This window comes from Daktulosphaira vitifoliae, unplaced genomic scaffold (genome assembly GCF_025091365.1).
Source record: "Daktulosphaira vitifoliae isolate Bord-2020 unplaced genomic scaffold, ASM2509136v1 Scaffold_1, whole genome shotgun sequence".
NCBI lineage: Eukaryota > Metazoa > Arthropoda > Insecta > Hemiptera > Phylloxeridae > Daktulosphaira > Daktulosphaira vitifoliae.
Window position 1 is genome coordinate 75,029,346 of NW_026099572.1, and position 24,625 is coordinate 75,053,970.

General features: G+C 31.5%; 1 protein-coding gene across 6 annotated transcripts; it reads right to left on the minus strand.

The window, feature by feature from the left end:
- Nucleotides 1-219: 219 nt before the first annotated feature.
- On the minus strand, nucleotides 220-24,625 carry LOC126893694 (trithorax group protein osa-like). 6 transcript variants are annotated; one of them, XM_050664116.1, is made up of 18 exons: nucleotides 23,162-24,625; nucleotides 15,982-16,176; nucleotides 15,078-15,317; nucleotides 9,389-9,866; nucleotides 9,181-9,314; nucleotides 7,303-7,722; nucleotides 6,908-7,187; nucleotides 6,616-6,845; nucleotides 6,274-6,483; nucleotides 5,978-6,194; nucleotides 5,768-5,914; nucleotides 4,240-4,399; nucleotides 3,908-4,166; nucleotides 3,645-3,840; nucleotides 3,399-3,583; nucleotides 3,174-3,287; nucleotides 1,390-2,868; nucleotides 220-1,326 (listed from the first exon to the last, which is right to left on the minus strand). In XM_050664116.1, the coding sequence occupies exons 1-18, from the start codon at nucleotides 23,930-23,932 to the stop codon at nucleotides 925-927; spliced, it is 6,117 nt and encodes a 2,038-aa protein (XP_050520073.1). In that variant the 5' UTR covers nucleotides 23,933-24,625; the 3' UTR covers nucleotides 220-924. The 6 variants fall into 6 exon arrangements, with proteins under 6 accessions (XP_050520073.1, XP_050520075.1, XP_050520074.1 ...); XM_050664118.1 differs by having other exon boundaries at nucleotides 6,286-6,483; nucleotides 6,908-7,190; nucleotides 23,162-24,624; XM_050664117.1 differs by having other exon boundaries at nucleotides 5,768-5,905; nucleotides 6,908-7,190; nucleotides 23,162-24,624.

The window sequence follows — 24,625 nt, forward strand, 5'->3', positions numbered from 1 at the left end:
GTCAACCATTTATTTTAGTTATTAATGCCTGACATCTACAATAAATGAATTGTTTATGTAGTCTTCAGTTTTGTACAAAAAGAAAATACTTGGCTGTACATGACAAAATATTCACGCGAAATTATTATCTACATAGTGTTCATTAATTTTGTAATAAACACAAAAACATATAAATATTGGATCTCTAAACAAACAGAATTTTGTTTCTTTTGTAAAAAAAAAAAAAAAAATATANTATATATATATATATATTATGTATAATAAAATAATAATTATTATTACAGCTAATTGTAAAAGATTATATAAATTTTAGTCTACTTACAATTCATTTGAGGCAACTTAACATTTTTCAGGTTGAGAAAAATTAAAAAATAAATAAAAATAAACGCACTTATAACATTGTTAATTATTATTATTATTACACATTATATACATAGTACAAAGTATAAAATATTATCTGAAATATTACAAAAGTAAAATAATAATAAATAAAAATCAATGTTACAATTTTTAAGTATCAGTTTGACTAAATCATAGTAACCCCCACAAAATTTATTTGGGATATTATATACATGAAATAATGTGTTCACTATTTACACAATGTTTAATGCAGAAAATGTTATGTTTATGCTATAATAATAAAAATATTAACAAAACCTCAATAATAAAGGATTTAACATTATTGATTAGCATGAAAAAATTCTAAAAACAATCACACGGTCAGTCTCTTTGTTTGATTTGTCTAAGGATTAAATATATAATTTTACTTTGTCAATCATTGAAAAAAATTCCCAGAGAAAAAAAACTTGCATAAAATAGTGTTAGCTATCTTAATAAATTTGAAATATTAATTTTTAGCCAAAAATAAGAGCAAAAAGAATAAATGTGGAAGAATTATTATTATGGGACTATATTTAAGTTGATTTACTGTTGAGTGAAAGGAGACGGTGTATTTCTAGAACATTGAAATAAAACACGAGATATAATTGCTGCTACTTGCTGGTCAAGAATTTGACTCATGACTAGAGACAGTAGCCTCTGCTCTTGTTGAAGAAATAATGTTCTATTATCTGGATGTCTTGATAGTAATAATAATATTCGAGCAGCTCTTCTTAGCATATCTAAGCTGGTACCCATGGAATCTGGATTGTCACGCAATGCATTTAGGCCATGTGTATTTACAACACTAAGTGCATTTTGTTCGGTCTGTTCAATAAAAGCTACTAAAAGCGATACACAAGGGCTTTGAAGAGCAATTGTACGAGCCATACTGCTATCAGCAGCAGCTAAATAATGCAATAGGTTGACTGCAAATTCTCGTAAAACCTAAAAATAAATTTAGTAATTAATTACATAATAGTGTAATTTTTTTTTTTTTTTTGAACTCACTTGTTCTTCAGTTCTGCATAACAAACGTGTGAGTACATTTGCTAGTTTTTCTAAACGGGAAAATGGCGGAGTAGCTATAACCAAATCCACATTATTATCAGTTACACAAAGTTTGCACAAACACTCTAGAGCCAGCCGTTGGGGGGATAATGGAGCTGTAGGAAAAGGATCTTGACCAGCTGCTGCAGGACATATTGCCCAATGTAAAAGCCCATCTAAAATGGGACGAGATACATCTTCATTAAATGTGCTTAAATCTACATAACCAGCAATATTAGCTAAAGAAACTAATAAATTTTCTCGAACAACATCTAAATACTCCCACCACCATTTAGTATCATTGCCTGGTTCAATTGTATCAGCATCAGTTGTTGTAGTACAGTTAAACAATAATTCTGTATCATCATCTGCTTTATCATAATTTCTGGTTTTGGATGATCGTAGAGGATGTTCATGATGGGTTAACAACAGTTTACCAACAAGACCAAGATACGGACCACTCTTGGAAAACTCCATTTCATTACCAGGTACAAAAGTCAAATTCCTTAATATATTTGATATGCACACACATCTTTTACCAATAGTATCTTGACTATCAGATATAAGCGAAAGACTCGACTCATCTTTGGAATAGCACTCGTCTTCATATTCAGATATACTTTTACGTTGTAAAACTCCCATAGGATCACAAATATTTAAATTTTTAATATTTACAATTTTATCTACATTATTATGTACAGGTTCCTTATTATCTAATTCTTCTTTGTCTTCTACTTTTATCTCTTTAATAGATGGTTTTTCAATTTCCGAATTTTCTTCTAATTTCACTTTTTTGCCTTTCAATAGTTTAACAAAGGGCACTAATCCAAATTCCGATCGAAAACATGGTACCAAAAAACTCGTATTAGTTTCTGCAATATTGTAGCCCATATCATAATTGTCAACAATATCCCAAGGTCTCTTGCCATTCTTAATAAATGGTTCTTTAGAACCATCTACAGTAGCAGAACATTTTATTGGTCGTTGAAGAGTTGTAGTAGGATCAGGAAAATAAGCTTTTTCAGATGCATTAATACTGTCTACAATACCAATTTCAGGTTCTTCTTCCAAAACTTTTGATTTTTCATACCAACAATAGGATCTTATATCTGTCTCTAGCATATCCACTAATGATTGACGGAAATGTTCCAATAATACATCTAATAAACCAGGCATATGAGAGAGCCCAAAATATGGAATGGATGTATCATCAAATAATAAAATATTAAGAACATCTAAGGCCCAAGTGGATTCTGCTAAAAGACCGGAACGTAAAGACATCATTAAACGCCAAGCATCTACAGGTGCAACATCTTGACGTGTCATGCGGCGACGTTTGTACAAAATCGGAGTTACTGACTCAACACTTTCTGGAGGAAATATTACATCTCGTTTCAGTAAGCTACTACCTTGAAACATTTGTTGGCCAGGCATTCCAGACTAAAAATGATTAATAAAATTATTTATACACTAACAAACATAAGTTATAAAAAATAAAAAATAAGCCAACGAAATATTCTTTTTAAATAATGTTCAATAAAAGAGTTAACTTATTTTTCATTAATGTTTAACTTAAGCTGAATTATGATATCAAAAAAAATTCAAGATAAATTATTTATATGACAAATAACTAACATTTGATATACGTTTTTTTGTCAAATTTAACTTGAAAAGAAACAAATAATCTGAAGAAATAACATAGAGTTATGATATCAATATCAAAAGTAGGTTGTGTTAAATGTTACCTTAATATGAGGTGGTGCCATTGGACTATGAGGTCCATATGGTTTATTACCATCTGGACGATAACCGTGTCTTGGCATTCTAATTTGACCTTGAGATAAAGAGCCCCAATGGTTCTATAAAATATACAGTTAATTTAGGTCATAAGATAATAAAATAATATAATAATAACTAAGTTGTTGATGAAGTTAATTCAGTAATAAGCAAAAAATATCTATAAAGCTAACCTGTTGATTAGCAAAAGGTTGTCCTTGAGGTGGATATCTATGCTGATCCCATTGAGGAGGTTGTCCTAAATGTGTCGGTGGCAAAGCCCGTGGTGGACCTTGTGACCAATTCTGTGGAGGTTGTGACACAGGTGGATAACCAGGTCTAGGATATTGATTTACAGCATTAGGTGTGCCAGACCAACCTGCAATAAAAATAGAAATATAACTATTTAAAATGTGAATTTCAAATTTAACTGAATTTACCTGGACCTGGGCCTGGGCCTGGACCAGGACCTGGATACATTGGACGCTGTTGAGAGCTATAACCAGGATAACCAGCAGGTTGAGGTGGACCAGCTTGATCTTTAGCAAAATCAGGATGTCGACGTGGTTGTGGTGGTGGCATCCCTTTACCAGAATATGCGCCTGTTGCATTACTTTGAGGTGGGTAACCTGGACTCTATAATAATAAAAAAAATTTTAATTTAAAAGGAAATTTAATTTATATACAAATTATAGAATATTACTGCAGGCTCTTGACGATAATAGTCTCCTTGGGGTGGTTGGCCAGCAGGTGGATAACCACCAGGAGTAGTAACCGATACTCCTTGGGTTGGATTTACTGTAGTTGGCGTAGAACTTGGTGGTGGTGGTCCTGGAAATCTGGTAGGTGCTTGATAACCAGTTGGTAAAGGACCACGACCATAAGGGTCTGGCCCATTTCCTGGACCTTGAGAAGGAGGAACATTAGGTGGTCCTTGTGGGGGTATGGAGCTTCCATAACTCCTACAATAAATTAATGAGCAATACATAAATATGATAAAAATTTCTAACAATCTCAAATAAGATTAGTGCATACCTTTCTGCTTCATTTGAGTAAGGAGGATATAGTGCTGGCCTTACAGGTCCACTTGGGTAACTAATGGGAGCATTAGCTGGTGGATAATGTTGACTAAATTGATCATTGCTGTTTGGGTATTGGTTGTAACCACCTGGTACTTGATAGTTTCCTTGCATTCCTAATATATCAGGTATATATGATAATTCACAATAATAAAAATTACTGTAACGCATATTTCAATGTTACTTGTTACACAAAAAATATTTAAAATGTTCATAAAATTTAACTTAGTGTCAATAATTAAAGTATAATATATATATATGCCATAAAATATGAAAATAAAAAAACTAGTAAAATATATTTCTGAAATAATTTTGTCTATATTACTACAACATGTGACTGAAATAACAATACTATCAATATATTCCCAGTCATTTTGTTATCTTATCAGTGTTAGATTATAACAAATACAATGAGCTATAAATAAAACAACTATTAACTGCAAAAGCTTTATAAAGAACATCTATTATTAAATCAATTTGTTATTATAATAAAAATTTTAGTTTACATAAAAATTATTTCATTTAAGAATTGGCAATACTATAAAAATAATATCACTTTAATAGTGTTGCAATCATATGGTCATATTATGATTATATTTTTGCTTTAGAATCAAGAATGTTTCATCAAAAATGAACATTTTATCTAATTATTTTGTTGAACTTCATTTTTAAATCATGAAACTTAAAAGGTACCTTTAACTAAAATTACAATTTTTAATCAAAAAAGATCTAAGTAATAAAAATAAATAAATAACATTTTTATTAAAGAGAAAATATTATGACAAATACAAATTCATCAATATTGATAAATGTTTCTGAACACAATTTTTTTTCAGGCACATTCCTGCAATAAATCATGAAAATAAAATGACATCTTGTATTAAAATACTTATAATTAAAATATTTTTTGATCATCCTGAAAACTAACAAAAACCGAGATTTTACAATATTATTGCAGTATAAACAACCATTTTTAATTATTATTAAAGACTCCTGATAACAAAACTAAAAAATAAATGAAACATTTTAGAAATGCAAAAATTATTAAAGCAACATTATTAATTAATTTTCAATTTAAAAGGAGATTATTATATTGTTATAATATTGATATTGATGGTTATGAGGTCAATTAATGAAATGTTATTTTTATTGAATTTTTAGGGTAATATAGAAGTTAATGATAATATAGAGATAAATATATATATTATAGCCAAATATTATTACCCACAAAGAACTTCCTATCTAAATTCAACAGAGAAATTAAGATTTCTCAGTAGTAATGTAAAACATATATTATACTGAAAATGTTCATTATTAATTAGAACGCAATGTTATGTAAAATTATGTGAACTTAAATATATCTAAAAATGAATACATTTCTAGTATTAATCATTACTAATATTTTTATTTTTTTCATTTTGAAATAAATATACTTTAAATTATCTAATGTAGAATATGAAAAGTACTAATGTTAAAAAACTTACCATGAGAGGGGTGTGGAGGTCTTTGAGGAGAATTATAATCTTGAGGTACTCCATAACCACCATAACCTGGATAATTATCTACATGTCCAGGTCCTTGAGAAGTTGGTGCAGATGGTAAAGAATCTTGAGAATTAGATCCTGCAGAACCTAATTGTACTTATTCGTTGAATTTAAATTAATCAACACAATAGTGTTGAGCAAGATACTTACCAGGAGAAGGAACAGATGTTGCCTTGGAACTTTTCTTTTTAGTAGATGATTCTATTTGATTAATAATAGGTACTGGGTCTATACCACCACGGTCAAAATGGCATTCATAAGGTAATAAATTTTTAGTATAATGTTTTCTCAGAGTATATGCAGCACTAGATGAAGCACCTATACCTAAAAGACCAGCAACATCCTTCCAAATTTTATTTTTTGTTACCTAAAAGAGAGAAAAATTAATTTTAAAATGATGAGCACATTTATAAATAGATAAAGAAACAAAAATTTAAAATAATAACTTGTGACTGCACCTTGCATACTTCCATGAATCCTCCTCGTTCTTTAACATAAATGTACAACCGGAATAGGTCAAGGGGATTTTTAGAAATTGTAGGACATGTTGAGATTGGAGTTCCTCTTTCTTCCATGAATTGCAATAATTTATCCAACCAAATTCGACGTTCAGGATTATCATCCATTTCATATAGCTTACTTAAGCTATCATGTTTCTAAAATAACCAATAAAACATATAAAGATACCTAACAATACACATTTTTGTATTTTTCATGTGTAAAAAATTTCTATTTTACATAACTTTATAAAAATTTAAACTTTAAAATTGTTTAATTATAAAATATACCTTTGGTCGGTACATATGATCATTTTGAGCCATATGACTATTAAATACTGGACTATGAGTTGGAGGTCCTCTAGACCATGCTGGAGGCATTGATTCGGGATTAGAATATTCATCATGAGCTGGTGAACAAGGAGGTCCCATTATTCCACCTATACCTTGTTGATACATAACATTACCACTAAGATTTTCTTTCCTTTTAGGTGTTGTACAACTGGAATCATCTCCAGATGCTGTAAAAAAATGTAAAATAAATTATTTTTGAACTATTAACATTGAATAAGATTTAACATACCAGCTGAAGCATTAGATAAAGTTGATTGTTGACTTGCGTCATCAATAGCAGTACCATCAGGTCCAGTGGTAACAACTGATGTTACAGCACCACTAAGATTTGGTTGTTGACCTTCATGATCAACAGACATCATTGAAACATTTGGTGGTGCCATTGTAGGAGGAACTGGTGCCGGTGGACCCATACTATGAGGAGATAATGAATTGCAGTAATTTCCTGAACCAGGACTGGGTGGTACAGAGCCAGACCCTTGGTAACCTCCAGGAGGCATTTTATGTTGCTGCTAAAATTTTAAATTATAATATAAATGTTCATACATAAAAAATATTTTTAGTTAAACAAGCTAATGTTTCAATTTTATCAGTCAAAAACATTGTGTTAGATATTATGTTCACCTGCAAATGCTGTTTAAGATAGTGTGGATGAGGTGGTGTATGGGGTCTAGGACCAGGTGATACAGGTGGTGGTGGCCCAGGTGAAGCACCTTGCTGCTGCATTGGATGCATTTGATGTGCATGAGGGTGCATATGAGGTCCTGGTGGTGGGTGATGAGAAGGATGATGATGATGTAATGGTGATTGTGCAGGAGAAGGATGCTGAGCTGGTGATTGTTGGAGCTGGTGCTGTTGTGAAGATGGTGGTGGCTGTTGTTGTGGTGGTAGTGATTGCTGCTGTTGTTGTGGTGGTGGAGGTTGGTGCAATTGTGGGGAAGAAGAAGGAGGAGGTACTTTGGTTGGTGTGAGTGGTTGTGAAAGCCCACTAAGGTGACTATTATTTAATGGTGGTGCTTGTGGCGGACAACTGCCAGGCCAACCCTGTAAAGCATAAAAGTGTCACAAAAAGCAAGTACAAATCGAAAACTAAGCAAACATATTTTTAAATAATTATTTGAGCAAATGGTCAATAAAAAGCTTCAAAAAAACAGTTTTCATGAACAATGGCACTAATCACCTACGTTAAGACAACATACTATATTTGTTATAATGAGTAAGTAAATATTATAATTATTCATTAATAATTAATAAATAATTATTAATTGTTATAATAATCATAGAGGTGTACAGCTATGATAACAAACCAATAGAAATTTAATACCTATATATCATAGCTCAGTAAGGATAATACTAGTAGTTGTAAAAACTCAATCCTTCAGGTGAGAATATTAACATAGTGAAGGAATGATAAAATTTTTTTTTACATATAATCTTCAAAAAAAAAAAACAGGCACACTGTTGTAAAAAATTACGATTAAGACACAATTAGGTAGGTAGGGTGATCTTTTAATTAATATTATCATAGTAATTTTTTAGCAATTGTTCATGGATGAGTCTGAGACTTTAAGAATTTATAAAATTTATTTTAATCATCCTGAGTACATCAAATAAAATATAATGTATATAAATAATTTAGATTGTTTTTCTTATAGGACGATGTGGCCGAGTCGGTAGGTAATGCGGTAGTGCTTGACGCGGACTACCTCAGGTTCGAAACTCGATCAAGGGCGGCTTTATTTGCCGAACGAGAGATCAGTTTTGTAATTGGAACCACCATCCCACTCTCCGACGACGGACTAACAACTCGTCTCAGAGTATAAATGGTTAAGAAACCTTCTCCTTTGGGGGAGGCCGCTATAGCTCTAAATGGTTAGTAAAAGCGTATGAAAAAAAAAAAAAAATTGTTTTTCTTATCCCTAATCAATGTATATTAATTAGGAATTTAGTTATATGGTGATTTCACTTCCCCTTAAAACAAAAAATATAAATGTTGTGATATTGTATTTGTCTATGATAAATTTTCACTGATTTAGATATCTTAAAAGCAGTTTAAGCACAGGGGTGGACTGGGAGGCCAACGGTTCAAAGATAATTTTACAAATCAGATTACATTAAACATAGCGCGTCCCAGAGGGCAATTGCTCCTTGCCCCTGTTTGAGGTCTTTGTCCAAGCAAATTTTATGAATGCAGTCTTTGAGTCTTGAACTTTAGTGGTAATTAATGAAGAAAATACTTTAATTTAAATAAAAATATATTTGATATTAAAATGAATTCAGATTATATTTAAAAATGTATTATATATACATATATATATTTGTTTATTTATTTATTTATTTAATATTAATACATTTTTCTTTAATTTTAGGTTTAAGAAAGTATAAGACAAATATTCTGTTAGTAATAAAAATTTGATTTATATTATAATAAATTTTATTAGTAAAAAAGATGAAAAAAAATGCTTTGAATTAAAAAGCTCATGAAATTTATTAAAATATTACCTGATAAGGTGGAAATTGATGTGGTGGTCCATGATGCATAGGCATACCTCTTGGAGAGTACTGCTGTTGAGGTGGACCATTACTAGATGGTGGATACCCTTGATAAGGTAAACCAGGTCTAGCACCATAATTACCTTTATGCCAAAAAAATAAAAATCAGTATATTTAAATTTATGGAGGAGCGTAAGCAGAAAATTAAAAATTTTACCAGGAGGAGGCTGTTGGGGATAAGCTCCCATTGGTTGTGGTGGTGGTTGCTGTGTTGGATATCCACCATGTGAAGTGACTGGAGGTGGAGGACCATAAGGGTTAGGACCAGACATTTTATATGGATTCCCTGGCCCTCCTGGCGAAGAAGATGTCATATGCGAAGGCATGCTACCCTGAGATTGAGGTGATGGTTGTTGTTGATATCCTTGTTGAGGACCCATAGGTGAGTGACTCATTCGATTATTACTACCCTGTGCGACTTGTCCAGGATCTGGTTGCTGCTGGCTACTAGGAGGCCTAGGCGGCATTGGAATGTTTTGTTGTTGCTGTGGTTGACCACCAGACGCTGTAACAGCAGGTGACATAGACCGCGATCCACTAGATCCTGTGGGTGATGGTGACGGTCGTAAAGGGGTTCCACCATTGCCTGTACCGCCGCCACAATTACTATCGTTACTATTCTGACTCGTTAAATCCTGGAGGAGAACAATTCACTTTTAAGTCATACAATAGAAACACGTAGATTTATACATCTAAATACACACAAATAGAATCAACAGGTCTTTCCTTGTAAAAAAGATGCATAAGGATCACACGATGGACAAAGTGAAGTAGAGGATTAGGTCAATAAAACATATGGAAGTCTGGGAAAGACCTACTGTCTAGCCCAGAAAAATACAAGCAAGAGACGGAATGAGGAAGAGCAGAGAAAGAGGAAACACGATGCCACAATATATACATAAAAGGTATTCCTACTACATTGCGGTAATTGGAAAAGAGAGCATGGGATAGTGGGATATGGCAATAACGATAGAAAGAGGGGTAACAACACAAAGTTGTTGAAAAGACACGGAGGGTTAGGACCTTTCGGGAGAGCAGAAAGAGGAAAGACAGGACGGGAAGAGGAGCACGTTATTTTACAATACATACGTGTATAAAACGCGTACACATAAATACTCAAAGACGACAGATGATATGGGGAGAGCGGATGGGTAAAACGGCGGGTAGTAGGCACGTGTGACGCCATTCATAACATAAGCAGAGCAAAACTGCACCACTTATTTTAACATCATTACCAGTTTCCAATAATATAAATCAAATAGGTTGTTCAATACATCTTGGGAATATAAAGCATCAAAGACGTCCTTACTATTAGTATTATTATATGTATATATATATATATATATATATAAATAATGTATTTTTTTGTCAATGAAATGGGGTCAAAAAACGACCATGACCTTTCAAGACTTATCAATTGCTGTACATTTTTAGCAGTGAAAACAACGGAAAATGAAAGTGCTTTAACTATTAGATTGTCAAGAACAACCGTTTCAAAACGTCATATGGCAACAATAGTAGATGTAGAGCATTCAAAGCTAAGTAGAACATGCAAAAATTACGTATGCATTAGTACATTATAATAGAATTTAACTGATTTTTACGTTCAATAAAACTCAGAGTATTTTTTCAGTTGATTTAAAAATTGTATGAATGTCAATTAGAGAATAAATGTTTATTACATGTCTAATAAAAACTTTTAGGTCATATTGAAGAAAAGAATATTCATTACACAGAATATTATTAACATTAAAATTACAATTTATCAGAACCTTTTACGAATTTAAACAAATATTGGTTGACATTGTTCATATAAAACGCACTTGTTAGTCTAACAGACAAATTAACATTGAACTTATATCGATTTTTAAACAACTAAAAATTCATTACTCACAAAATGAATCAAATCTACTGCTGTGAAATGAAATAATTTCATATTTAATTATTTAAATATTAAATAAATAAAAAAAATTTTTTTTAGGATAAATGATATAATTAAAAATTCTACTTTTTAAAATTGCTCTTAGCATGTTCACTGAGCAGATTAATAATCAACACAAAATAAATAAAATACAAATTGCCTCGCATGCTCTGAATATTTTGCACTAAATTAATTTTAATAATACATATTTCTTTTTTTTGTATTATACATATTTTATAGTATAAGTTAATATAAACTAGCAAAACTTTTATTTTTGAGTCTCCACATTTCCAAAATTTTCAAATACGGAATACTGTCATAGGCATAACAAAATTTTCTATAAAAAAACATTGAATGATATCCAAAAATTATGTAAAAATTGATTACAATGTTAAATAATAAATATTGAAAATATGAAAAATAAAGGAATAATTATGTAAAATGAAACAAAAAAAATTAAGATTATTTTTAAAAATTCTTTTTTTTTTTTTTTTTTTATCGCAATCATTTAGTATTTGCACACTCACACCCCTAGAATATATAATTAAAATATAACTTAGTAAATCAAAACACATGTATAATGAAGATATAATAATATTTTAATTTACAATAGGGAATTATACTTTTTTTAAATGTATTTAAGTCTTTGGAATTTTTCCGAAATTGAGCCCGCAAAGCTATGTAAAAAAAAAAAAACTAAAAATCGATTTAATTTTTAAGAAACCCAGTTTCAATTTTAAACCTCAATTTAAAAACAGGAAATAATGTCTAATAAATTTCTATAACTTATAAATGGAACTATCAATTTCGAAGACCCGTATAACTGAATTAAATAAAACGGACACTCAAAAAAAAAAAAATCTTAAATATTTTTTTAAATATTAAAATTAATTTCCTAAATATATATTAATAAATAAAGTTTATCAATTATCATACTGAAATTCTATGACTAAAATATATATACATACGTTTGGATTATATTTAATTGGTTTAGTTATTTAATAATAAATTAATATTTTAAAAATCATAGTAAAGATCCTCACGGCAATTATAATAAAATATATAATATGCTAAATTCATTACGGGCCTACTACGGGATGTAATTGTTATTTTTACCATATCGCCAAATCAATATACTATTCGATAGATGAAGATCTGTTACGCTAGAAAAGTTTATTTTGCGAAAACTATCCACTACAAAATTACTTAAAAAGATTAATGTTTGATCGGACTAGAGAAGCATTTTGTAAAACGATAGTATTTACAGTCGAGTTTATATAAAATATAATAGTGCAAGTTTCGAATAAAGTAACAATTTACTATTCAAACTACTAACCCTTCAATAGCAACGTACGAAACACAATAATTTTAAAACAGTAATAGAGCTGAATAAAATTGTGAAGGAAAAATTTTACATATATACATAATAGGGAGAAATCTTGCCAGATAAAACAAATTTTAGGCAGCTTATGAACTGTTCGCAACTTTAGTTAAGACTTCGTTCATATTTGCTTAAGATGCAAATTACATCAACGACAGTTTCACACGTCCAAATATTAACACGACCGTTGTTGCAGTGTTGCCAACCCGTCTCATAATGTGCGAGTGAATAAGAGAAAATACACAACCATAGGAGTAGGGGGACAGTCGCGCACGAAAAAATCGAAATTTCAGTTGCCTGCGTTAACGGGCGGCAACGTCGAGGCGTCATCATCCCAAGTGGCGAAGGATGCGAGGTGAAACGCGCGCCTGCCTGCTTGCTTATCCGCCGTCGCGACCAGGCAGCCGAACAAAGTCCCCTTCCATCTACATTTTCTGTTCCCCACTATTCAACGTTATACCCGCACTTGGTCAAAGCCCGTCCACACTCTGGTGATGCCGGCACCGCTTTGGCCCGGCCCCTTGTCGCGCGGGCGCAATATACACGAACGGAGACAAGCAGCAGCGACGGCGGCCGGTATAATAAACAACGAGTCGTTACAGCCAGTAGTGAAGTGAGGGGCAGGGGCGACAAGGACTGGAACTCGAGTTGAGTGTGCACTGCTGCTAGCAACGTTGAGTAAGCGGGACGTAGCGGAGGAGCATTGGGGAAACGGCACAAATAATGGATGCTCGGGAGTCGGTCAAACCGCCGACCGAGCCGTGAATACTCATTCTCTGTAGTAACGCACGATATCCACCAAAACGAGATACATACATACATACATATATATATATATATCTTAAGTAATAGCACACACAGCCCATGCCTCTTTTTATACATAATACAAATACATATATTATGTGTGTGTGCACCCAACCGATATACACTGTAACATAAATTTGCCGCCGTCGCCTTACAACAGCAATTATGTTATTTTTATTAATTCTCTCGTTCTTCTCGTACGACCAGAACCGGATTCTCGCTTACGCATTGAAAATACCGCGTTTTGTTTTTCACTAATTCTAACTGTTTTTCGCTACACATGCAACCCTATCCCACACAAAAAAAAATTATTTGTCCCCAATTATTTTCCAATTGAAATAAATAATTATTTCTCTAGATCGACCAACGCTATACGAAATAAATGAACAGAGATCTGGAAAATTAAAGAAATAAAATGTTAATTTCATTTAAACTAATAACAAATTGATATTATTATCGTTTGAAGTTTGAACAATTCGAAGTAATAACATTTTATGCGCAATGTAGCAAAAAAGATTTTTTATTGTATTATTCTAGTTTCACCCAAGTAGAACAAAAATTCAGAATATTAAAGAAACACATTTACGGCTCTATGAAATTAAAATTAAAAGTAATAAAAAACAACTGCAGGTAAAAAAAGTTCACACCTGTTGAGTTAAAATAAATAATACAATTTTTTATAGTTTTCTAAAGAGACGATTCATTTTAAAGATAAATTGTTTTTTGTGTACTTAAAAACAATAATTTGATCATCCAATTTAATAGCTACATTAAAATAATCATTAAAAAATGTACAATAATACGTTAAATGGTTAAAATCTTATTTATACAATAGACACATGTGAATAGTTTCAAATAGAAAGGACAATTTTTTAGCCTTCAAGTAATAAATCTTATGTAAATAGTTTTATTCCAGATTGAAAACTAATTCTAACGGTAATAATTAAAAATATTATATTTGAAATCACCTTTTGACAACGCCAAATGAGAATAGTACATTTGTAAAACCCACCCAACACTTAGATAAATCTTGAACGTATAAATTTAAAATTAAGTCACTATACCATTCCATTGAACTTAAATAAATATTTTTGGGTTTTACCTGTGTTTAAAATAAGTATTTTTAGTAATATAGCATATGATTTTTATTTCACTTTTACTTCTTATTAAATCAACAATCAATTATAAATATACTACTTATATAACTTTCATTTTAAAACCGCAAATCAAAATATAATTCCAAACATACCTTAACTTTTATAAGTTAAGAAAAATTGTTAATCTATCATTTTTTATAATTATTGAAAATAAATTCAGCATCGCAAATTAAACTAAACTTCAAATACCTTCAATTATAATTAAAATAATATCTACGTAATATGGATAAATGAAAACTAATTCGCACTGTTTATCACGATTTCCTTAGTCAGAATATTATAGTAAAAAATTTTACCATATATTAATAAAGTCCTTTCTAAATGAGTAAAATATGTATTATATGAAATATAATATTTATTTACATAAAATTCTTTATTATCATCAATAAGGTGTTTCCATGAAAAATATAATTAAAAAAAATCAAATAATTATTTATGACAGGTAGTTGTAATACAACTACTAATTCAATTGGTGGTAATAGTTTAAAATTTTAATAGATCGACTATATTTTTTTCGAACTTCATATTTTATTCAATTGTAATGAATTTGTTGAGTTTTTTTTTTTTTGCACTTTTAACTTACCGGGTGAGCCTGAGGCGGTGACTGATGTGGTGGTAGTGGCTGTTGTTGTTGTGGCGGTGGCTGCAGCTGCGGAGGAGGAGATGGATGTTGGACATTTTGCGAAGCTGGTGGACTCGCTGAAGCTGTCGGTCCCGGACCGCTGGCATGCGGTTGAGGCGGTATCTGCGGTTGTTGCTGTCGGTCATTCGGTGGCGGTCCTTGCTGCTGCTGTTGCTGATTAGGGTAGTTTCCATAAGGAGTCTGTAAAATAATAACCAATAACAACGAGGTTAATAACCCAAGATGTCATTATCGTTCAAGCCAACGCAAGAGAAAAAAAACATTTTTATGCACAGCCCGTTGGGTTGTCGGAAGAAAACGAAAGTAGATCCCGAGGGTTTCAAGATATTGAATCGTTTGCTATGTGATGTATATTATTATTATTCGGAGCCGGCGGAAAACATTTTACGGAAGTCAAGGTCGTGATTGGGTGGCGGCGACTACACACAATGGGAATGCGGCAAGTAGAGGATCAGCTGTGCGAGTGATAATGCCGTACCGCTACCCGTCCGCCCATCAATCACACGCCAGGCGGCGCGTACGCGACCATTCTATTTGAAGTCTGTCGGGCGACATAAAACTATAACGCACAGGTCAATGACGTTTGCTCGTAAACAGCGGTAATATTTATTTATAAATCACCCGGAAACGCTATTAATCTTGACCGTATTATTATTATTTATTGTGATTGTAACCGCTATGATGACAACCGCTACACTAGTTTTAGTTGCGCCTCATCCAGACACATCTGTACACTTGGCCAGTTACCGAAGATAAAACACATTAGTACTGCACTGTGTTTTCACAATGAACGTCATAAAAGCGCAACATCACTATCTACCAGCGGGTTGACTTAATAGATTACCTGTTGCTGCTGCGGCGGCTGTTGTTGTTGTTGTTGGGGGGTCAGCGGCGATGGTCCAGGGGGGCCAGGAGGATACTGATGATGAAGCGGTGGTACCCTATGATGTTGTTGGTATCCGGTGGGCGACGAAGGCGGCGGAGGATAGTGCGCCGGATGGCCCGGAGATGGTGGCGGAGTCGGTCCTCTCGGGTTGGCCTGAGAACAAACAGATCATATTACACTTTTGACATGCACGAAATGGAATCGAAGAAATCTAGTGACCTTGACAGTTTTTGGGGTCAACAGACCATCGGAAACGGGTTGTACCGAAAAAGGAAAACAAAAAGGATTTGGTGCGTGCCAGGTATGTGGCGTCGGTGTCATAGGACGAGTGGCGGCGGGCGGTGTTAAAAAAGTTTTCCGCGATGCGTGCTACGAGTTTTACTCGTAGACGGGGTAAAGCGAAGAAGGAGGTCGGCGTTATAGTTTGTTTGTGTAGTGTTGGAGAGGGCAAGGGGAAGAAAACACATCGATCGCAGCGGGTCGAGGATAACGCTTAAGGGTTGTAAAATGACGAAACTCGGAAACCGTGGGATTTTGACCGGGATGATAATGACGTTATTTCATTCATGAATCGCAAACACGTCGTCGCCACGAAACTACTACTAGACGATGCGGAAAAGGTGACCCCAAATAGGTCCAACGTGAAATAATAATTAATGACATGTAATAGCAGCACAGCACACGTTTAGTATAATATTATGTTACACAATAAAATACAATAGACGTGCGGCGCTTAACGCGTTTATAAAAAAACAGACCACGTGGTACACACATTGACTACCGTTAACTGGATAATTATTACCTAACAATAAAATAATTACATATTTTTTGTTTCGACCATTTGTTGCTCATAAATTGCTCAATTTATTTACCATTCAATTGCTACCGCCACCAGCGTTCTGATTTTTTTTTAACCGATCGATAATAGGAAAGATAATCAATAACATAAAGCAACAGTTTTTCAATAAAAACAAAACCTACTCGAATTGAATATGTATTTAACACACGATTTTATAATTTTTAAAATAAACGGTAAAATTAACATGTGTAGATGTATAAACGATTATTGAAAATTTCGGAAAAAAATTTACGAACATTTTACACTCTATGCAATTGTCTTTTTATGTTAAATAACCAGTTTTTTCAATTATTTTAATTTAAAAAAATGCATAATATACATTTTTATTATTTGTATATATTATATACAAATAATACATTTCAAAATTATAATTTATAGATATTTATAATAAAACTAGTTATTTTTTTATTTCTTATTAGTTGTGTTTAAATAAAAATAAGTCAGATAATTACAACCCTTGATGTTGGCTATCAAACTATAATAACATGATTTATCTAAATTCATTTTCTGATTACTAAAATATTGAGATGAAAAATAACGCTTTCTGAATATTTACTGTTTCAAAAAATTTGAACATAAATAAAAAGAAACCCCCATGATAAATAAACCAAAATCACAGACAGTAGATTTACTTGAAATACAACGTTTTAAGAAATCCGTTTGTGCAATTGAGGGCGTACTTAAATAAAATTACCTAAACATGTTTCCGATATATTCTTTGTTTTTACTTGAAAACAGACGATATTAAAACCTTAAATAAAACCTATTACTAAAGGTAATAAGCAATAATTATTATATCCAAAGATATTCGCCAAAGATACCGACACTAGGATAAGTCCTCGATCGCGTCGACAGCAAAATAAAAAAAAACGACATATGGATGCGACACACACGGTCAACAGATTATGATTCGTTTAAAACAAACATCTTACAATAAACGTACAAATAAAACGCGTGGGGGCTCCTCATATTATTTCGGGCGACGTGACGCGTGTTTAATTCTAACGTATGTGTGTTGAGTAAGGCCATGGGCGTCGAGTAAAATAATAATAATAATAATAATATAATGCATGCGTGCCACCGTTACTGCTTGTCGCAATTATAAACAAATCCATTACTGTGTAATCTGGGTTAATAAACCTCTCAGCAGATAATATCAACACGAATGATAGATACGCGAGAATTTATCGTACATTTCCGGTAGTCGTGCGGAATCGAAAATCTAATACAACAATAACAATATTGTCTTACAACGAACAAGAACGAGTTCGTTTTCTAGTAATTAAAAATAACACAAAGAGAGTACACTGAAGGCGCCGGCCAAGCTAAACTGAACAACGAAATTGTCTTCATAAGTTTAATAATTTCAATACGAGTAGCCGAAAAATTTTATACGCACCGAAGCTATTTCATAACACCAAAGTAAATAAGAAATTACAAGTGACCGATAAAAGTCACGGTAAGCAATATTAAAGCATTTCAAAGATGAGTATTGAATTGAACACACATAAGAAAATCATTTCAAAAATTATACTCGAATATTAATAATAATATTATAATTATGTAATAAAAATAGTATTGTTTTAATTTTTGGAATTAAGTCCCGAACATTTCAAACAATTTTAAAAGTAATACTTTAGACACGCCAGGGAACTTAAAAAGAGTTAACAGCACTATATAAATTATAATTAATAATTAATGGTACATCACGAGATGATTATATCAACAATTAGAAATATATACGCGCATACCTATCATTAATTGACAAATACAAAGTGTAACATTAATTTAATTGCTGTAGTTGAACAAAATAAAGCATTCCAGATAAATGCCGATAGTTAAAATAATCAATTGCACACATACAGCAATGTCTCTAATTTTATAATTACAGCGAACAAATATTTTCAAACCAATTTTCCTAAACTATCAATCAGCTATCAAAAGTAAATTAACACAAATCGGTTCATTAGGAATGACAGTATACATAACATAGTGATATAGGAATTCTCTGAAAGTATTTCGATAAGTTTGTCTATTCACTCTCAAGACAATAAAATATGCTCACGCATATAATAAATGACCGCATCTTAGTGTACGCATAAGTAATGCAAAGTGATAAAATTACCTACCAAATGCTAACCTGGCATATTTAAACATAAGATATCATTATAAAGTCCTAAAAGACAAATACCTCGTGATAATATTGCCTAAGATTATGTTACAACAAACAGGGAACAGCAATTTATGAGAAAAATTAAGAGATATAACACGAAATGAAATTTTATCCAAATCAATACACAATATTAATGTGTACATTGAACCGTATTATACGCGATTTCAGTCAATAAATAACAACAGAAAATATTTCATTGAAATTTTTCGCAACGTTTCAATGGTCATTGGTGAATATACAAATTTGGGGTCTACACATTAAAAAGGCGTTTTGCATTGAATATGTGTCGGATTCTGTTTGAATATCACCACTGAGTTATTGCTCAAGATGCAAATTAGATTACTGATAAATGGAGCTCAACACCGAGTATATAAATATGAGGTGATTACATTGTAGTCCAGAAAAATGATTTCATTCAGTAGACTAAAAAAAAAGTGTTGAAAAGAAACCAGAGAATATCCTTGCATGACGTACGTCTGACGTTGCACTTTAGGGCCCCCGCCGACAGCGAATACAAGATTTTCTTTACTGCCAGCAGTTGCCATTCCAACGAGTATTGTATCATTATATAACGTGGTGCGGCAACGAGACACAACATGGCAACACGGCAGGGCCACTGGGCGTGGCGTCCAACAAGCGCGCTGTATATTATGAATATAAATATATATGTATATATATAAAATATATATTTTTTAAGTATATAATATAATATTATCCAACCCGACACGCAGCTGCCGCGGGTTAGGAACTAAACGACAACGTGAATTCTACTGTTGTTGTAAAGAAGCCAGTTTGACTCGGCCAAACCCGTGTGTTGCAAATAAATGTAGAAACGCACACGATTCGATATAAAATTCCCTAGGAATTGAAAAATAAATAGTAGAGAAACGTATAAAAAAAAAAAAACACGTGTTGAGTCCTTTTTTAAATATTGATTAGCAGTTTAAAATATTATCCTATACTCTATTCTACCATTTAAACATTCTTCATTACAGTAACAATTATTAAATATAAAACGGACGGTGACATTCAATTACCATAACCCTAAATAATAACAAAAACCTTAATAACAATAACCTTTTTTCTGACAAAAAGTTGTTTACGTACATCATCAATCAAATCAAGTTGATAATTATTGACTAGGAAAACAACCCAAGACAGTTACATAACACTACAACGATATGATGTAGATAAGGCGGGGACAAATTAAAGCACGACCTACGTCTTTTTATCGCGATAAACGGGTTCAAAAATAAACTTTTTGATGTATTCCATTGATTTGGATATGAATGAATCAATTACAGTCATTGTTTGCACGTTTTAGTCAGGATTATACAACACGACGATAATCATACTTATAGTTGGACTAGCAGAAATTGCTTACCGATGTAATTATTAACCATGCGAAATAATAATTTTTACAACAGGGGCAAATTAAAGTGTTATATCTTAAAATATTTAACGAATTCTATTTTTAATAATAAATATACTTTTAGAAAACACCAATGAATGATTAGAATATCGAAATTAATAAAATTCATAACTATTTAATAATACTAAATTTTTCATATCTATATTTCAAAGTTTTTATTATAATAAAAACAATAATAATCCATTTCATTTATGAAAATCATAAAAAAGGCTAAAACTTTATTAATTTTAAATTGAAAAAGAGTGTAATATTTGAGTATAAAATTACATTTATTTAGTACATTTATCCCCAAATAGATTACCAAAGAAATAACCTAATGCATCAAAATGAAAAATTAAGTTATCCAATTCATATCAGCAATGCTGGACAAACAAAATACATTTGGGGAATTGAGAATTTTAATTAATAAAAAAATATTACATTGTAGAGAAAACAAAATGATAATGACTTTTATAAAAAAAACAGAATAATTTTTTTTTTTTTTTGAAAAGTAAATAGTTAATTTGTAGCTTTAAGTCGCGTTTTAAAAAACTTCTTCAAAACATACACTAAGTAGAGTAAAGAATCAGAAAGGACAACTTATATGTCTTAGTCCAATGCATATATTTTAGTACTTGTTTTTAACCACCCTTTTAAACACCATATAGGTTAGAAACATAAATAAAGCAAACACATATTTTTTTTTAAACATTTTAAATGATTGTTGAGATTAAATTAAATATTTCGAAAATTTAATCGAAATACAGTAATTTAAATTTAGTTCTACTACAATACTTATTTAAAAAATATAACAATATTATTAAAAGTAAATTTATCAAGATATTCATTACTATTGTTTTAATCACATAATTACCTACTTAAATTATTAGTATATATAATTTGTAAATTATAATTTAATAAAATTTCAATGAGTTATTTTGGGGGAAAAAAATGTCAAGTTAATAAAATATTACTGTCCATAAATGAAATGAATAATTAACTATACATATCGTTTACAATAATTTTAATAAATGGTTTTAAGGGACTAGGCCATTCACACAACTAAAATTTCTTCATACAAGTAATACACAATCTGATTATTAGGTTATAATTGTTGGTAGATTATATACTTAAACATAATAAATGGAGAGTTATAGTTTTCTATAAGATGAAATTAAGGTTTCTTATTATAAATAAATAAAAAATTACTAAAAGCAATCAAATTTAAATTTCATATAGGGTTAACTTGAAACAACAAAAATGTTTTATTTTCCATTTCACATATCAATATTTTAGCAAATATTTCATTTAAAGTTATGGTTTATAATTTGTTTGATATATTTAGAGTAAATAATATATAAAATAAAAATTACTCTTAATTAATGAATTTTAATAGATCATTTAAATTAATTTTTCTTCACTGATTGTACATAGTAAGTAATATACAGCAGAGAAATTAATTAACTTAGTGCCACAATTAAAAAAAAAATGTGTTAATGTAATACTAATAGCAAAATTAAAAAAATCTCAATGTTTTACAAATTTTGTATTTTTATGTATATACATTTTTCAATTTTTTTTTTTAATTTTTAAAATGCTGATTTAAAATACATTTATGTTAATTATTCAAAAAATTAATTAGCTCAAAAATAATTTAACACTAAAATATTAAATTATATTATATTATCCAATTTTGTTCATTGCTTTTTAAACATACATTAAACTTGAAATGGTCCACATCAAGTAGATGTGATAAAGGTGAAGAAAAAGAAAAAAAAATACATTAAACTGAAAATAATAATATTAAATGATACCTGAAAAATACTCTTAATATCGTCAATTTTATACTTCTATTATATTTCTCCAATTTTTATATTCATAAAAATTATTATTTATCATTACTATGTTTATTTAAAATTAAATTATGGTCTCATAAAAACGAAGATTTTTTAATATAAATAATTTAATAAAACTTCTAACTATAGAAAACATGAACAGTTCTTAAGATTAATAATGTTTAAGAGTATGGCTGATGATCGACAAATGGATAAAATTGCATAAATGTAGATGATAGAAAATTAAATTAAAGGAAAAGTTTTGAAAATATAAAACAAACCAATGAAAATGATAAACAAAGAAAAATAATTCAGAATAACTGAAAGTTCTGAAATCTAAAATTTATAATACTAAAAAAATGTTATTCGATCATTGGAACTAAAAGAAAAATACATTGCGGTTAATTCAACAATACTCCTTAGCAATTCCAATTGAATCAAACTGTGAATTTTTTTATCAAACTATAGTCAGTATATAAATAAAAAATTAGTATGTATAATTAACATGATTAACACACTTAACATTTCACACTTCCTACACTTCCTTACTTTCTCAGAAATTCCAGCTTAATAACTAAAGTTTATTAATTTCTTCTAAATTTGATCCTCAAGCTGAATATTTTTAATAAATAAACACTAAAAAATCCAAATTGTACATCAATGTAAAAAGTTAAGCAAGAAAAAAAATGTAATATTACAGTTTGATGTTGTTATGAATAAATATAAATGATTTAAGTCACATTGCTATGTATCTTTTTTTCTTTCATTTAAATTATCTATGCTAGATTAAATATTTTAGCTATTATAAAATATGGAAAATAATATAAAGTTCATCATTAAAATTTGGAAAATTAACTTACTCCTGGAGGTACATTTCTATAAGGCATGCCATGTTGAGGAGGATAAGGTGGCATGTTGTGTCGAGGCGGAGGTGGCCAATTCTGATTATAATGTTGTTGATTTTGAGGTGGTGGAGGTTGACCATCAGGTTTTTGGTATTCATTATTATAGTTATTTTGGTACCTAGTTGCTGGATTGGATGACTGTAATAATTGGTTGAGCGTGGGAGTAGGTCCAGTCGGTTGCGATATACTTTGACCAGATAAATGGTACCGTTGCTGGGGGAACATTGCACCTTGGGGTCCCGGCACACGCATCATAGGTTTAGAATATGCATGCCTGAATTGATTAAAGCTATTTGGCTCAGAGTTGCTATTAACATGGTGCTGTTCATTGAGTGGTGGATGATGACCAAAGTTATTTCTAAAACCACTAGGGGGAGGTGGAGGATAACCATCTTTGTCAGGTGGCCCCTGTTCAAAATTATTAACTTTAGGTAATTCTCCTTCAACCGACGGTTGATCACCGTGTTCTGGTCGATTATATTGTGGTCCTCCGTTACCATTACCAGGACCGGCACCACCTCCGGTCATATTTTCATAACTATGATGATTGACAGGCACCTGGTGCTGTTGCTTGCCACTCTTGGGCGATTCAGGAGCCTGAAGGCTCATAGGTGTCCTGCGATCGTGGCTGCCATTTTGGAAGCCAGGCACGTCCAGTGGTGGCCTTTCTTGGTCGCGATTATTCACGTCGCTATTCGGTTGATTTTCCGCGTGTGCAGCAGCCATGTTAGAAGGCACAGGCAGCAGAACGTTTGCCAACACCCCGCCGCCGCCACCCGTGAACACCAGCGTACATAATATTTCTAGTCAGCCACTACGTTATGCCCGTGCCGTTCGCGCTAGGCGAACCAAAAATTGAACATAACCGCGACGCGTACATTATTAACAACAACAAATGCAATAATACGTATGACTAAAAACTACACGTAACTCTACAATAGGTATATATATATATATATATATATGTATGTATATGTATATGTATAAAAACTTATAAAGATGCTTAATATATCACACACTATAACAATGATATTTTGTATCTGCTACACTTAAATACGTCTGCGACACCGGCTTCGAACATGGCCAGCGATGTCGTTTACACGCGCAAGTGTACGCACGGCTGTAGCGTCGATAACGGGAGAAAACGGACGAACGGCGAAACGAGGTTAGGACGGCAAAAGGTTACGACGCACCTTTCTCAGATCCCGGAATCGACACAACGACAATAAATTTTTCACAACGACAAAAATCACGTATACATGGAGACACACGCACGCACGCACACACACACGCACACACTCGGTCGAAAAATAATAACAACACTAGAAAATTGTACGTGCCCGTATACGCGATACCCTTTTTCCAATAAATTTTGGTCGAATAATACGCCGCGCACACTCAACGATTATCTCCCGTACG

Coding starts and splice junctions, on each gene's coding strand:
- LOC126893694 (XM_050664114.1), bottom strand. CDS start 23,932: ATGGCTGCTGCACACGCGGAAAATCAACCGAATAGCGACGTGAATAAT. Junction 7,723..9,180: donor ATCAATTTCCACCTTATCAG/GTAATATTTTAA, acceptor TATGCTTTACAG/GGTTGGCCTGGCAGTTGTCC. Junction 5,915..5,977: donor AACATCTGTTCCTTCTCCTG/GTAAGTATCTTG, acceptor AAGTACAATTAG/GTTCTGCAGGATCTAATTCT.